The sequence below is a fragment of the Myotis daubentonii genome, chromosome 13 (genome assembly GCF_963259705.1).
Source record: "Myotis daubentonii chromosome 13, mMyoDau2.1, whole genome shotgun sequence".
NCBI lineage: Eukaryota > Metazoa > Chordata > Mammalia > Chiroptera > Vespertilionidae > Myotis > Myotis daubentonii.
Window position 1 is genome coordinate 58,821,659 of NC_081852.1, and position 13,750 is coordinate 58,835,408.

At 50.4% G+C, this 13,750-nt stretch overlaps 1 protein-coding gene across 1 annotated transcript; it reads right to left on the reverse strand.

Moving 5' to 3' along the window:
* Positions 1-110: 110 nt before the first annotated feature.
* Positions 111-12,964, reverse strand: LOC132214409 (cytochrome P450 2E1). The gene is made up of 9 exons (XM_059661624.1): positions 12,741-12,964; positions 9,155-9,314; positions 7,693-7,842; positions 7,241-7,401; positions 6,609-6,785; positions 5,308-5,449; positions 1,974-2,161; positions 1,157-1,298; positions 111-464 (listed from the first exon to the last, which is right to left on the reverse strand). Exons 1-9 carry the CDS (start codon positions 12,915-12,917, stop codon positions 274-276), a joined length of 1,488 nt encoding a protein of 495 aa, XP_059517607.1. The 5' UTR covers positions 12,918-12,964; the 3' UTR covers positions 111-273.
* Positions 12,965-13,750: the final 786 nt, after the last annotated feature.

The window sequence follows — 13,750 nt, forward strand, 5'->3', positions numbered from 1 at the left end:
ACCCAGCAAAGGGGCCTCTGAGTATGTGGTGAGGGTCTTGGGATGGGGAGACGGTCCTGGGCCATCTGGGAGGATCCCTACAAGAGGGAGGCAGGACGGTCCGTCAGAGAGACTGGAAGATGGTACCACTGCTGGCTTTGAAGCATGACCTGTTTATTGAGGACGGTGTGTGCACGGTGTCCGGAGGCCCTGCATCCCTAGTCGCTCCCCCCTCACTAGCACAGCTGAGAGCGCTTCCTCATGCCCCTTTCCCATCTTCAGAGCACCCGGGCCTCACGCTTGTGAGCGGGGAAGGAGACAGAGTTTGTAATCGGGCGGGATGCTGGCAAACCCGTTCACGATGGGGGTGAGGTCAATATCCTTGGGGTCGACGAGAGACTTCAAGTTAAAGTGCTGAAGAATGGCGGTGAAGAACAAAAACAGCTCCATGCGAGCCAGGCCTTCTCCGACACACACCCGCTTCCCTGCAGTGACAACAGTATACATGAGACGGGCGGGCGGAGGCGGATGGACCCCTCTCTGCCCGTTGAAAGGAAGCGCAGAACGTTTTCAGGGTAAGAGTATCAGTAACACATATTCAGGGACCAGCCTTCACACACCTCAACCACCAGGGCACAGCCGCCTAAACCCATGGGAGGTTGGAGAATGGTCTCTGCCCACCCCATGCTCACCCATGTCCCGCAGGCAAGAAGCCAATGGTATATCATCAAGTGTTAAAGTTACCGAGCTGGTTATAGGACCTTCCCTCACACCAACAGCTGAGAGAAGACCTGGGGAGGAGACCCAGGCCCAGAGGTGACAGCCCAAGAAAGGCTGAGGGTCCCATGATGGCCCAGGTAACCAAACGTTACATTCTGTTTAGTAGCAGATAGAATTAGGTAATACCATTTTTGAAAGATTTTTTTTTACTAAGTTCTATTTAAAGAGTTTTAGTCCTGAATGAAGTGAAATATCTACTGTTCAGAAAGATAATCCATCCACAACACCTCATTCCCAGGACTTCTGGTGAGAAGATGTCATTAACCTCTCTGAACAGGGAGGCACACATTTGGGTCACATTGTGGATAAGGACGTGATGCAGGTCTGAGATGATGGCAGGTTACCCCGGGAATTCGGGACAAATCCTGGGAGGGTGCTACAACTGAACTCTTCTTACCTGCGGAAAATACCTTGAAATAGTCACTGTACTTGAACTTTCCTTTTTCATCCAGAAAATGCTCTGGCTTAAACTTGTCTGGGTCAGGGAATTCTTGTTTGTCAAACAAGAGGGAGTCCAGTGTCGGAATTAGGACTGTGCCCTAGAAGAACAAAAGCTTTCTCAGTCAAGTTAGCAACGCGTGGCTTCGATCTGGAGGCCCCCAGTGAAGAAGGGGGTTTTGTATTTTACCTGTGCAAGAAGGAAAGTGTTCAGTGGGGGGCCAGATAGGAAGAACTCGGGTGTCAGGTCTAAAGAGCAGTGGGAGCGCTAACCTTTTCACTGGAGTAAAGGGCTGGTTGTTGCTGTTTGTTTTCTGGTGTTAGAATATCCCACCAACAGCCCTGGCCAGTTTGTTTGGCTCAGTGGATAGAGCATTGGCTCACAGACTGAAGTGTCCCAGGTTCAAGTCAGGTCAAGGGCATGTACCTTGGCTGCAGACTCCCGTCACTTGCAGGAGGCAACTAATCGATGTGTCTCTCTCACATTGATGTTTCTCTCTCTCCCTTTCACTCTAAAATTCAATGGAAAAATATCCTCAGGTGATACCACCAACCCCAGGGACTATCTCAGGAGCCCATTTTCCATATTTCCCCGATCTCTGTGGTCACCAGGTCCACGGGAGGACGGCTAGGGAAGGGGCACCCTGCAGCCAGGGGTGCCCGAGCCACATCGGCCAGAAGGAGTTGTCCTTGGGCCCTCCATCCTCTCCCCGGGCAGGACAGTGGCTGAGCTGGTAGGACAGGACTAGGGGTGTGCAGTCCAGCTCACATCTGACCTTGGGGATGACGTAGCCTCTGAACACTGTGTCCTGGGTCGCTTCATGATTCAGGTTGGAGGGCAGGAGATTGGTGAACCGCTGAATCTCATGCACCACGGCGTCCATGTAGGGCATCTCTAGCTTGTCCTTGATGGAAGGGATTCGGTTTGGCCCAATCACCCTGTCAATTTCTTCATGAAGTTTCTCTGCCAAGATATGAATGGAAAGGTGTAAAGGATTGACTCTAGGCTGGCTCAACAGCCAGCGAGCCAGCCAGCCATCTAGGGAGCCCTCCCGGCCAAGTGCTTCAGGCTGCCAGGAGCCTGGGGTGTTGGACAGCCCCTCCACAAATGTCAGCGAGAGCTAGGCTCGTTAGGCTCTAGTCTACAGCATGTTTTGGCATCCACTCTTTTTTTAGTTATTATTGAGGTAACATTGGTTTGTAGCATTATATATACAAATTTCAGGTGTTCAATGTTAAAATTCAACATCTGTATGTACTATATTGTGCTCATCACCATACATCACCATACAATTAACCCCTAACCCAGGGGATATTAACACCTTATGTATGTGATTTGCCAATATCTTTTCCCATTCTGTAGGTTGCCTTTAATTTTGTACTGTGCAGAACTTTTTAGTTTGATGTTCTATTTATTTTCACTTTTATTTCCCTTCCCTTTGGAATTAAATCCATAAAAACATCACTAAGACTGATATCAAAGAGCTTAGTACATGCTTTCTTCTTCATATGTTATGGCTTCAGGTCTTAGGCTCAGATCTTCAATCCATTTTGACCTAATTTTTGTGTATGGTGTAATGTAGTGATCTAGTTTCATTCTTTTGCATGTGGCTATACACTTTTCCTAACACTACTTAACTATACAGATCTCGTCCTTTTCCATCTCCTCTTTCATGTTTTTTGTTGCGAGCTTGTTACCAAATTGAAATAGCTATAGTTATTTTTAATGCGTTTCCCCCTTTAACCGTCATGCTGTAATTTAGTGTTAAACACCCCACTCTGAAATAGCTTTGCAATTTTCTGATTCCATCCGTCTCTTCTCACCTTACTGAAGTTGTGTGTAGTTTCATCTCAGGGAGAAGAGCTCTTTACATTTCTTATAATGCAGGTCTAGTGGTGGTGAGCTCCCCAGCTTTTGTTGGTCCGGGAAGGCCTTTATCTCCTTCATATCTGAAGAATACCTGTGCTGGATAGAATCTTCCTGGCTGGCAGTGTTTATTTTTCAGTATTTTAAATATGTAATTTTACTCACTTCTGGCCTGTGGAGTTCTGCTGAGATATCTGCAGATAGCTTAATGGGGGGTACCTTTGTAGGTTACTATCTCCCCCCCGCCCCCAGTTGCCTTTAAAATTCTATGTCGCTAACTTTTGACAGTTTTAATATAATGTTTTGGAGAAGTACTCGTTGTGTTGAGGTAACTAGTTGTTTAATAGCTTCCTATACTTGTATGCCCAGCTCCTTTGTCAGGTTTGGGAAATTCTCAGCTATTGTTTCTTTAAATAAGTTCTCTGTTCCCTTTTTTACTCTCTTCTTATCTGGGATACCAAGTATCCGATGTTCCTTTTTTTTTTTTTTTTTTTTTTTTTTTTTAGTGAGTCAGATAGTTTCTTCATTTTTAAAATCTTAAGTCTCTCTCCTCTTTCATGTGATCATTTCTAGATTTCTGTCTTCTCTCCCCCTGTGATCTGCTCTATTTCCAGGGCTTTCTGATGAGTCTTCACCTCATGTATTGAGTTCTTCGGCTCCAGGATATCTGTTTGGTTCCTTTGTAGAGTTCCAGTCTCTTGGGTAACGTGTGTTTCTGTTCATTAATTTTACTCGGGAGCATGTTAAATGGTCCTTCTGAGTTTCTCAAAGCTTGCTGTTTCTTCATGCCAGCTATTTTGAATTTGCTATCAATTCGGTTACAATCTTCTGTGACTTTAAGTTTGACTTCTGGAGAATTCTCATTCTCATGGTGTTTGACGAGTGGTTCCTCTGCCAGTGCATTTGGAGTAGCAAACAGTTTTCTTATTTAGGTGAAGCGTTGTTTACTTTAATTCCAAGATTCAACCGGTCGGTGATTAGAGGCCTTCCTCTTTCTTCCAGTAGGTGGCGCTACAGCACACGTTTTTGGTTTCTCTTATCTGAGTTGCTTCAGGTTTGAGAGGTGGCACTCCCCCCTCCACTGCCTCTGCCAGAGGTGCAGCCCTTGCTGTTCTTAATGCCGCTAAAGCTGCTGGCGCCTTGCTGCTGCTGATGTCATTGTGGTAATGGGCATTGATGCCAAGATCACCAGCCTCTCTGCTACCAGCAGGGTTGTCAGGTTTGAAGGCGCCACCACAGTCACGGGCAGGGGCTGAGGCCCTGGGCTCCGCCTTGGCAAGGGGGCTGGGGTTGCAGGCCTGACCTCCACTACCACTTAGTTCCTTGTTAGCGTCCATTCTCTCATCTGATCAGGACGAACCCAGCTCTTGTCTTTTATGTCAGAAATAGAGACTAACAAAGTGGACTTGGAAATCTCTATTGGGAGAGGAATCTGTGTGTTAATGACTTCTAAGAAGTCTGACAGTGAATGGCAGAATGAAGACAGACATGCACGGCTACTGCTTGCAGCAGTCCTTGGAAGCAGGAGCCTGAAGTCCCCGTTTTTCTCGGCAGAGGTAGCGGCAACCTTTGGCAAGTTGCTTGGCCTCCCTGGGTCTGAGGTTTCCTGTGGGCCTTCACAATATGTAGCATGAACTGCAAAATTACATCCAGTGTTTTACCAGAAGAAAAATGTAAAACACGTAAACAATACAGATCGTGTGCTGATACTTAGTAAATGTCAAATGCACGAAGTCATGCCCGTGTAGGTGTTTCCACACTGTGGAAGCCATATCTCCTCCAGGCACCCGGAGTCGCACCTACAAGGAGTGAAGGGATTCGAGGGCAGCGGGAAGCCTTGGAAAGCTCCTCCCTCGGGCTTCTTTCTTCTGATTCGCATTCCTCCTCGCCCCTGCCTGGCCCTCCCTCCCTGCTCCGCCCAGGGCAATGCAGACATTATTTTCAGGGTCATAAACAGGTCCTACTATGGAGCAGAATGCAGACGGCATCGAATTTTCCCAACCTGGTGCTGGCTCTCCTTTCCCGTGATCCGGCTGTCAGTGGGTAAGGAAGGATGGGTGTTCAAGAGTGCCAGGTGGCTGTCATGCACAAGGACATGTCCCCTCAAAGAACGTGTCTGATGTCCTGCAAGGGTTAACAAGCAGCGCCACTTGCAGACTGAAAGCTGACGCCTAATGCGGTAGGCTGACTGCTCAGGTCAGACAGCCACACGGCCCGGGGCTCCTTGCCTGCCCTTTACATACCTTCCACCTCTGGGTGTTTCATGAGCACCAGGAGCCCGTATTTCAGAGTGGCGCTGGTGGTCACTGTCCCTGCAAAGAACAGGTCGGCCACGGTCGCGGCAATGTTGTCCAAGTTGTACCCTGGCTCTGCTTTGTATTTTTCCTGTGGATGTCAGGGATAGACAGGTAAAGGGACGCCTTCAGGCGAATGAAAGAGGCCCTTGCGCCCCTGAGCAGCACAGAAGTCACAGTCCTGCCAGCTCCCAGGGAGGAAGGGGCGGGTGTGCACACGGCCAGCCAGAAAGGTGAGGGGCAGGGCTCCTGGCCCAGACCGTGGGGCTCTGTGCTTTTTATAGCACCGAGGGCTTTCCCGGGGCGAGGACCAGCGAAGTAGCTGATCCTGTGTCATGACCTCCTTCCACCCAGGACTGAGCTGTGGGGCCTCTGCTACGACCCAGCACCTTTGGGTCCCAGGAGGCAGGGGAGCCAAACACCTGGAAAGCCAATGAGAGGGGTCCAATCGATGGAGGAGATTCTCAGATAGCCTGGGGCCATTATCCAGGGAAGTCACATGCTGGTCTAGAACCACAGTGACTTCAAAGGACAGAGGTGAAGTGTGACCTATGTGGGTTGGGGGTCCTAAGAAGCTGTCAGGTAGATAGATGCTGGCTAGGCCTGGAGCCCCCTGAAGTCATGCACAATTGGGAGTTCACATGCTGACCAGGAACGCTGAGGGCCTCTCCCCAGAGGAGACACGGTTATGATAAGAAGCAGGTGTGGCTCTGTTGGCTGGGCATTGTCCTATGCACCGGAAGGTTGCTGGTTCAATTCCCAGTTAGGGCCTGTGCCTAGGTTTTGGACTTGATTCCCTATGGGGGCATGCAGGAGGCAGCAGATCGATGTTTCGCTATTACATCCATGTTTCTCTCTCTCTCTCTCTCCCTCTCTCTTTCCTCCCTCTCTCTAAAAATCAATTTATTTTTTTTTTAAAAAGGAAGCATGGTCTGGAGGGAGCTGATGGGAGGGGTCTCAAAGTGTGTTCCACGGGCCCCTGACAGCTTCCCCAAATAAGACCACAGGGGATGGTTATGTGGTGTGGAAGGCAGCCAGGTAGGCTGGCTGTGTGGGAGCAGATCTGGTGTGTGCCACACCGAAGCCAGTGCGTTTGTGTAAAACCAAAAGCATCAGAATGTACCCAGTGTGGGCAGTCTGGGCACCAGCAGTGCAGGTTATATATAAATCTGAGACCCCCCCCCGCTCCACCCCCAACCAACCACCTGGGAACACCAAGCACTCAGCTTCCGGGGCATGGGGGAGGGTACCTTCTCCATCTCCATGAGCAGGCAGTCCGTGAAGTCCCGGGGGCAGCTGGGGGCCAGCGACTGCTGGTGCTCCTTCAGTCTGGCTAAAGCATAGTCTTTTAGTTCAGACACGTTTTTCATTACTTTTCTATGGCTTCCAGGCAGGTAGTTTAGAAAGCTTGGAAAACTATTATGAAGCTAGAACAATAAAGAGAAAGGAGAGAATTTCTTTATATATATATGTGTGTGTGTGTTTTTTAATCCCACCCCCCCCCCCCCGATGCAACATCATTTTGTGTACTGGGCTTATTTCCTCCAAGCCTAAACGTATGGCCGCTGCCATTGTATTGTGTGGTCCTTGGGCCCACGGTATTATTTGGGCACCCCTCTGTTAGGCAGTGCTCCTGCTGTGGGGGATGTGAACACAGCTCACGCGTCCAGCGGGAACTAATTTGAAAGAGTGAAACGGTGAGTGTCCGCAAAGGCAGCCTGGCCCAGGACGCCTCCGGAAGGAATACTCCGGACAGGAGCCCTGGCTTTTGCAGGCCTGTCTGTCCCTACAACCCGAGCTTCCCCTCTCCTTTTCCCAATGGAATCGATGTAACTGAAGATGAGCGCCGACGAAGGAGTGAAAAGGAAGGCAGGGGCCTCACCAGCAGCCAGGGAGTGCTGATCAGGTATAAGTTCTCGTTAAACAAGGTCTGCAGCCTTAGACTGGTCCTGTCCTCGTAGTCGAAGCGCTTGCGGAAGAGGATGTCGGCAATGACATTGCAGGGCGCGTAGCCCACCACAAAGGTGGGGTCGAAGGGCTGGCCTGGAAAACGGGGATTGTGAGAGGGAGACCGCCAGGCCGTCTCCTGCGAGGAGCCGCCCTAAAAACAGGGCAATTCTCGGAAGATAGGGATGCTAGGACCTATTCGGGTTTCTTTCCTTCTCAGTGATTTGGAAGTAACAGTCACACACGTGACCACCACTGCTGCTCCCCCTGCGATGCAGAGAGGACCCCGCGAGTCAGAGGACGAAGGTGGCCCTGAGCGCCCAGCTGCTGCAGGGCTGTCCCGTGACCCCGTGACCCCGGGGCCCTGGCCAAGGCGGCCATCCGCACCGTTGGTCTTCCGGAGGGCGTCCAGCAGGAAGGGGATCTCCCTCTGGATGCGGGCCTCGTTGCCCTCCTTCCCCATCCCGAAGTCCCGCAGGATGGTCAGGGCGGACCGCCGGGTTTCCTTCCAGGTCGGGCCGTTATTGAAAGTAATTCCTGCGGAAGAGGGACAGCGAGGAGTTCCTGCCAACGCCCAGACCCGGCGCCAGGGGGCAGCGGAGGACGCGCGGGCTCCCCTGCCCATCTCGGCCCTCGGCTGCCCGACCCGGTCGCACCTGTGTCATGTGTCAAGTGTACAGTGGGGATTAATTTTTAAAAACACATATAGTTTTTAATTGATTTCAGAGAGAAGGGAGAGGGAGAGATAGAAACATCCATGATGAGAATCAGGGATCGGCTGCCTCCTGCACGCCCCCTAGCGAGGATCGAGCCCGCAACCTGGCATGTGCCCGGAAGGGGACTAGGACCGGGACCTCCTGGCTCCTGGGTCGATGCTCAACCACTGACCCGGGCTGGCTGGGTAGGGACTAACTTTAAAGAGTGAAACGCAAGCGTCCGGAGGTTAGCAAGGGCATCCCTGGATCCATGTCGTCCCCGGTCGTCTGTGCACCCCCGCAACTCACTGTGCCTTTCCTTTTCCACGAGGGACATTCCCCGCGACACCCCTTCCTGCCCGGGGCGGAATCCCTGCAAAGCCGCTCTTTTCGTTCATGGTCACCCTCACTCCACCAGCGCCTCCCCTCGCATCGCTGTGGCTTCACAGTGCCCTCCCTAAGCGCGGGCCACAGAGTCACAGGCTCCGCGCGCGCGTGGGGACGACTCCAGCGCGGCCCCCTCCGCGCAGGGGCCCTGCCCTGGGACGGCGGGGTGCGGGGAGGCGGGGTCCGAGGGGGATAAAATAATAAATTAAAATAACAAAACAAAATAAAATAATAAAATAAATTTAAAAATAAAATAAAATGATAAAATAAGTTAAATAATATAATAATAAATAAAATAATAAAATAAAATAGCTCAGCTGGCGTGGCTCCGTGGTTGAGCGTCAACTTATGAACCAGGAGGTCACCCTTCAGGGCACGTGACTGGGCTCCACCCCCAGTAGGGGGCGTGCAAGAGGCCGCGGAGATGGATGAGTCTCTCTCATCATTGATGTTTCTCTCTCCCCCCTCTCCCTTCCTCTCTGACATCAATAAAACATATATTTTAAACTAAAATAAAATAAAAGTCTGCCCTGCTGTCAGGGTGCTGCAGGCCCTGGTCACAGCCGCTTTCGTGAAGATGCCCACTGTGTGACGACTGAGTGATGGACCAACCATCCCCCAATGGACTGGCATCTCTTGACCTTTCTGACTCTACTGTTTCTTTTCTTTTCTTTTTTTTTTTTAACTGTTTCTTGTTACTGTGGCTTCAGCCCCCGCCAGGCCCCAAGCCCCCCCCCCCCAATCGTGAGAAGAGCAGCGGGAGGTACCTTGGTGCTTGTGGGCCCGGTACACGTGGTATTCGCCTCGGCCGGAAAACTCGTTCTTGTGCTGGAGCAGGACCTCCTTGACTGCCTGGTAGCCGTGCAGGACCACGACGCGGTTGGAGCCCAGGTAGACAGTGAACACCGGCCCAAAGCGCTCTGCCAGCTGCGAGACCCGCAGGCGGGGAGTGAGGGACGGGAGCGCTGTGCTTCCAACTGGACCCCCAAAGTCATGGCTATGGACCATGAGGACCCAGAGGGACCTGGGGAGAGCCTGTCTACGTCCAGCCTGATGTGGGAAGACCCTCCCCACATGGCTTTCTTCGTGGGAAGTCTGGTTCCAGTACACCTGCCCACTGAGCCATCCCTGCCTGGCCGTGGCGGACTCCCTTCCCCGGGGTCTGCTGCTCCTGTCCCTCCCCTGAGGCCACTTTGCCCACAGCTGCCCGGTCACCTTCACAGTTGGCTGTGTCCAGTCAAGGCCACGGGCCTCAGGGCACTGCAGCGGGACCCAGAGCCCGCACCATCTTGACCCCTGGGAGCCCACCCCCTGTGGTGCGTAAAGCACCAGCAACACCTCTCTCTTTTCTTATTATTATTAATTAAATCTTTATTGTTCAGATTATTACATTTGTTCCTCTTTTTTCCCCCCATAACTCCCCTCCACCCAGCTCCCACCCCACCCTCCTCCCTCACTCTCCACCCACTGTCCTCATCCATAGGTGCACAATTTTTGTCCAATCTCTTCCTGCATCCCCCTCACCCTTCCCCCCCCCCCCCCAAGAATAGCCAGTCCACTCCCTTTCTATGCCCCTGATTCTATTATAATCACCAGTTCATTCTGTTCATCAGATTATTCACTTGATTTTCAGATTCACTTGTTGATAGATGTGTATTTGTTGTTCATAATTTATATCTTTACCTTTTTCTTCTTCTTCCTCTTCTTAAAGGATACCTTTTAGCATTTCTTTTTTTTTTTTTAATATATTTTATTGATTTTTTTACAGAGAGGAAGGGAGTGGGATAGAGAGTTAGAAACATCGGTGAGAGAGAAACATCGATCAGCTGCCTCCTGCACACTCCCCACTGGATGTGCCTGCAACCAAGGTACATGCCCTTGACCGGAATCGAACCTGGGACCCTTGAGTCTGCAGGCTGACGCTCTATCCACTGAGCCAAACCGGCTAGGGCACAGCATTTCATCTAATACTGGTTTGGTGGTGATGAACTCCTTTAGCTTTTTCTTATCTGTGAAGCTCTTTATCTGACCTTCAGTTCTGAATGATAGCTTTGCTGGATAAAGTAATCTTGGTTGTAGGTTCTTGGTATTCATCACTTTGAATATTTCTTGCCACTCCCTTCTGGCCTGCAAAGTTTCTGTTGAGAAATCAGCTGACATTCGTATGGGTACTCCCTTGTAGGTAACTGACTTTCTTTCTCTTGCTGCTTTTAAGATTCTCTCTTTTGCTCTCGGCATTTTAATTATAATGTGTCTTGGTGTGGTCCTCTTTCGATTCCTTTTGTTTGGGGTTCTCTGCGCTTCCTGGACCTGTAAGTCTATTTCTTTCACCAGGTGGGGGAAGTTTTCTGTCATTATTTCTTCAGATAGGTTTTCAATATCTTGCTCTCTCTCTTCTTCTGGCACCCCTATAATTTGGATGTTGGTACGCTTGAAGCTGTCCCAGAGGCTCCTTACACTATCTTCGTATTTTTTGATTCTTTTTTCATTTTGCTTTTCTGGTTGGGTATTTTTTGCTTTTTCGTATTTCAAATCGTTGACTTGATTCTTGTGATCCTCTAGTCTGCTGTTGGGAGTCTGTATAATATCCTCCATTTCAGTCCGTGTATGTTTAATTTCTAGTTGGTCCTTTATCAGAACCTCGAGGGTCTCACTAGATTTCTTGTAGGTCTCATTGAGTTTATCGGCAGTTTCTAGAAAATTCTTGAAAAACCTTAAAAGTGTGGTTTTGAACTTTATATCCAGTAGTTTGCTTTCCTCCATTTCTGTCATTTGTGTCCTTTTTCTTTGTCTACGCATTTTTTATGCTTCCCTGTGTTGATAAAGTGGTTTTCTGTGCTAAGTGTCCTCTAGGGCCCAGTGGTTCAGCCTCCCCAATTACCTGAGGAGGACACTCTTGGTGCACCCCCTTGTGGTCTTTGTGCACAGTCTTGTTGTAGTTAAGCCTTGATTGTTGTAGGTTTCACTGGGAGGAATTGACCTCCAGGCCAATTGGCTGTGAGAATCAGCTGTGTTTGCAGTGGGAGAACTTCTGTGCTGGAGACACACCTCCGGGGCAAGACTTGCTTCAATGGGGCTTTGGTGCTTACTGAGTCTGCCCCCTGAGTGTGTCCTTTATGGTTCCATGGAGCTGCAAACTGGATGGTCCCACTCTGACCTCTGGGTACACTGGCTCCTGGATCTCTAGGGAGGTGCTAATCTAGCCTCTGCCTTAGGCTATCCAGCAAAAGCCTCCCTGCAGGGCTTGGGCGGGGCGGGTCCCATAGGATCAACAGGGCGGGGCTAGCAGTTATGGCTGCTCTCAGAGGCCCCACTGCTTCTCCCTGTCTCGGCAATCACTGCAAGCCCCTCCCAGAGAAAGCTGCCCTCGAGTTCCGACAGATGCCAGACAGTCCCGCTTCTCCCGTATTAGTCTGGGTTCCCAGAGACTCGCTTGGAACTGGAGCTCAGAGCCTGAGACTCCCTCCTGATTGAAAACAACAACTGCGCCCTCAGCTGCCAGCCTGCTCCTTGTGTGCCTCTGCACCTGAGTATTTTACTTCTGCACTGCGCCTCCTCTGATTCCCGGTATGCTTTTCTCTTTCCTTCTAGTTGTAGAATTTCCACTCAGCCAGCCTTCCTGTGGTTCTGGATGATGTCCGTTCCGTCTTTTAGTTGTATTTTTTAAAAATATATTTCATTGATTTTTTACAGAGAGGAAGGGAGAGAGATAGAGAGCTAGAAACATCGATAAGAGAGAAACATGGATCAGCTGCCTCCTGCACACTCCCCACCAGGGATGTGCCTGCAACCAAGGCACATGCCCCTGACCGGAACCAAACCTGGGAGCCACAGGCTCTGCTGCGCCTCACACATTTTCCAAGCCTGCCCTGTGCCGTGTGGCATTCTTTTACTAACTTATTTAGTAGGTTTATCAACTTGTTTAGTTTTCAGATCTGTTAGCTCATCCACTGTTCACCACAATCATGGGAGGAGGTCCCAGGCTGGTCGGGCAAGCAATTCACTTTTCACTCTGTCTTTGGCATCTACAAAGAACTCCAAGTTGACACCAGCCCTTGTGCACCTGGTGTGAATGCATGACACCATGTATGGTGGTGGCCTCACCACGCCAGCCAATGACGGAGGCAGTGAACACTCGGCTCAGGCAGGGGCCTCCAGGGTATCCACGGCCGATCCCCCTTCGAGTGCTCTGTGCCCAAGTTCTACCATCAGCTAAATATTTTGAATATTGCTCTTGGACACTACTGTTAATTCAGTTAATTCGGAACAATTTGTCTGACAATGAGTTGAATGCACACGCATTACATCTAATTCCCAAATTCTCCTCCCCCAAGTCAACAATATTTCTCTTACCCTGGTGAAGGATTTTGGTATATTCTTGAGTTCCAACTGAAGAACATTCCCAACAATGGGCAGCGGGAAAGGGCCTGGGGGCAATTTCTTGCTGCTGTACATCTGCTTCCAGAGGAAGGCGCACAGCAGAGCTGTCACCCACACCAGCAGGGCGACTGTGATACCCAGGGCAGTCATGGCACCTGCCGTGGTCTCTGCCAAGCTCTGGAGCGCTTCTGTGGAAAGGCAACGCTTTTATAACTCACCCTCGAGAAGGAGGGGGACTCGCCAGCCAATGCCACCTTCCTTCTCCTCTGGCCCAAGATATCAGTTTATTATTAGCTGCTGTTGGCCAGCCTTTCAGAGGCTGATTTCTGTAGTGATTGCTTGCGAGAAGCCCCATCCAGGCTCTGTTGACACTGGTTGCTGGCACTTGCACCAATTCCAGTGTTGACTTAAGAACGTCCAAACCGCGGGCGGTGTGGGTCAATGGTTGAGCCATGACCAATGAACCAGGAGGTCCTGTTTTGATTCTGGTCAGAGCATGTGCCTGGGTTGTGGGCGTGATCCCCCAGTAGGCGGTGTGTGGGCGGCAGCCAATTAAGGATTCTCATCGATGCTGTTTCTATCCCTTTCCCCCTCTCCCCTCCTCTCTCTGAAATCAATAAAATCATTTTTAAAAAAAGAATGTCCAAATTGTCCTAGCCAGTGTTTTTCAGTGGTTAGAGCGTCGGCCTGAGGGTTCAGTTCCCGGTCAAGGGCATGTACTTGGGTTGCAGGTTCATTCCCAGGCCCCTGGGGGCATGTGCAGGAGACAACTAATCTACGGGTCTCTCTTCTTACATCATTGTCACTCTCTGTCTCTGTCTCTCTCTCTCTCTCTCTCTCTCTCTCTCTCTCGCTTTCTCTCTCTCACTCTCTCTCTCTCTCTTCCCACCCCCTCCCTTCCACTCTCTCTAAAAATCAATGGAAAAAATATCGTTGGGTGAGGATTCACAAAAACAAAAACACCATCACCACCGCAACAAAAA

Bases quoted from the DNA above. Each gene is read 5' to 3' on its own strand.
- LOC132214409 (XM_059661624.1), bottom strand. From the start codon at position 12,917: ATGACTGCCCTGGGTATCACAGTCGCCCTGCTGGTGTGGGTGACAGCT. The intron at 9,315-12,740 runs GTAAGAGAAATA...CGGGTCTCGCAG, and splicing joins TACCAAAATCCTTCACCAGG to CTGGCAGAGCGCTTTGGGCC. The intron at 2,162-5,307 runs GTATGTAAAGGG...ATATCTTGGCAG, and splicing joins GAAACACCCAGAGGTGGAAG to AGAAACTTCATGAAGAAATT.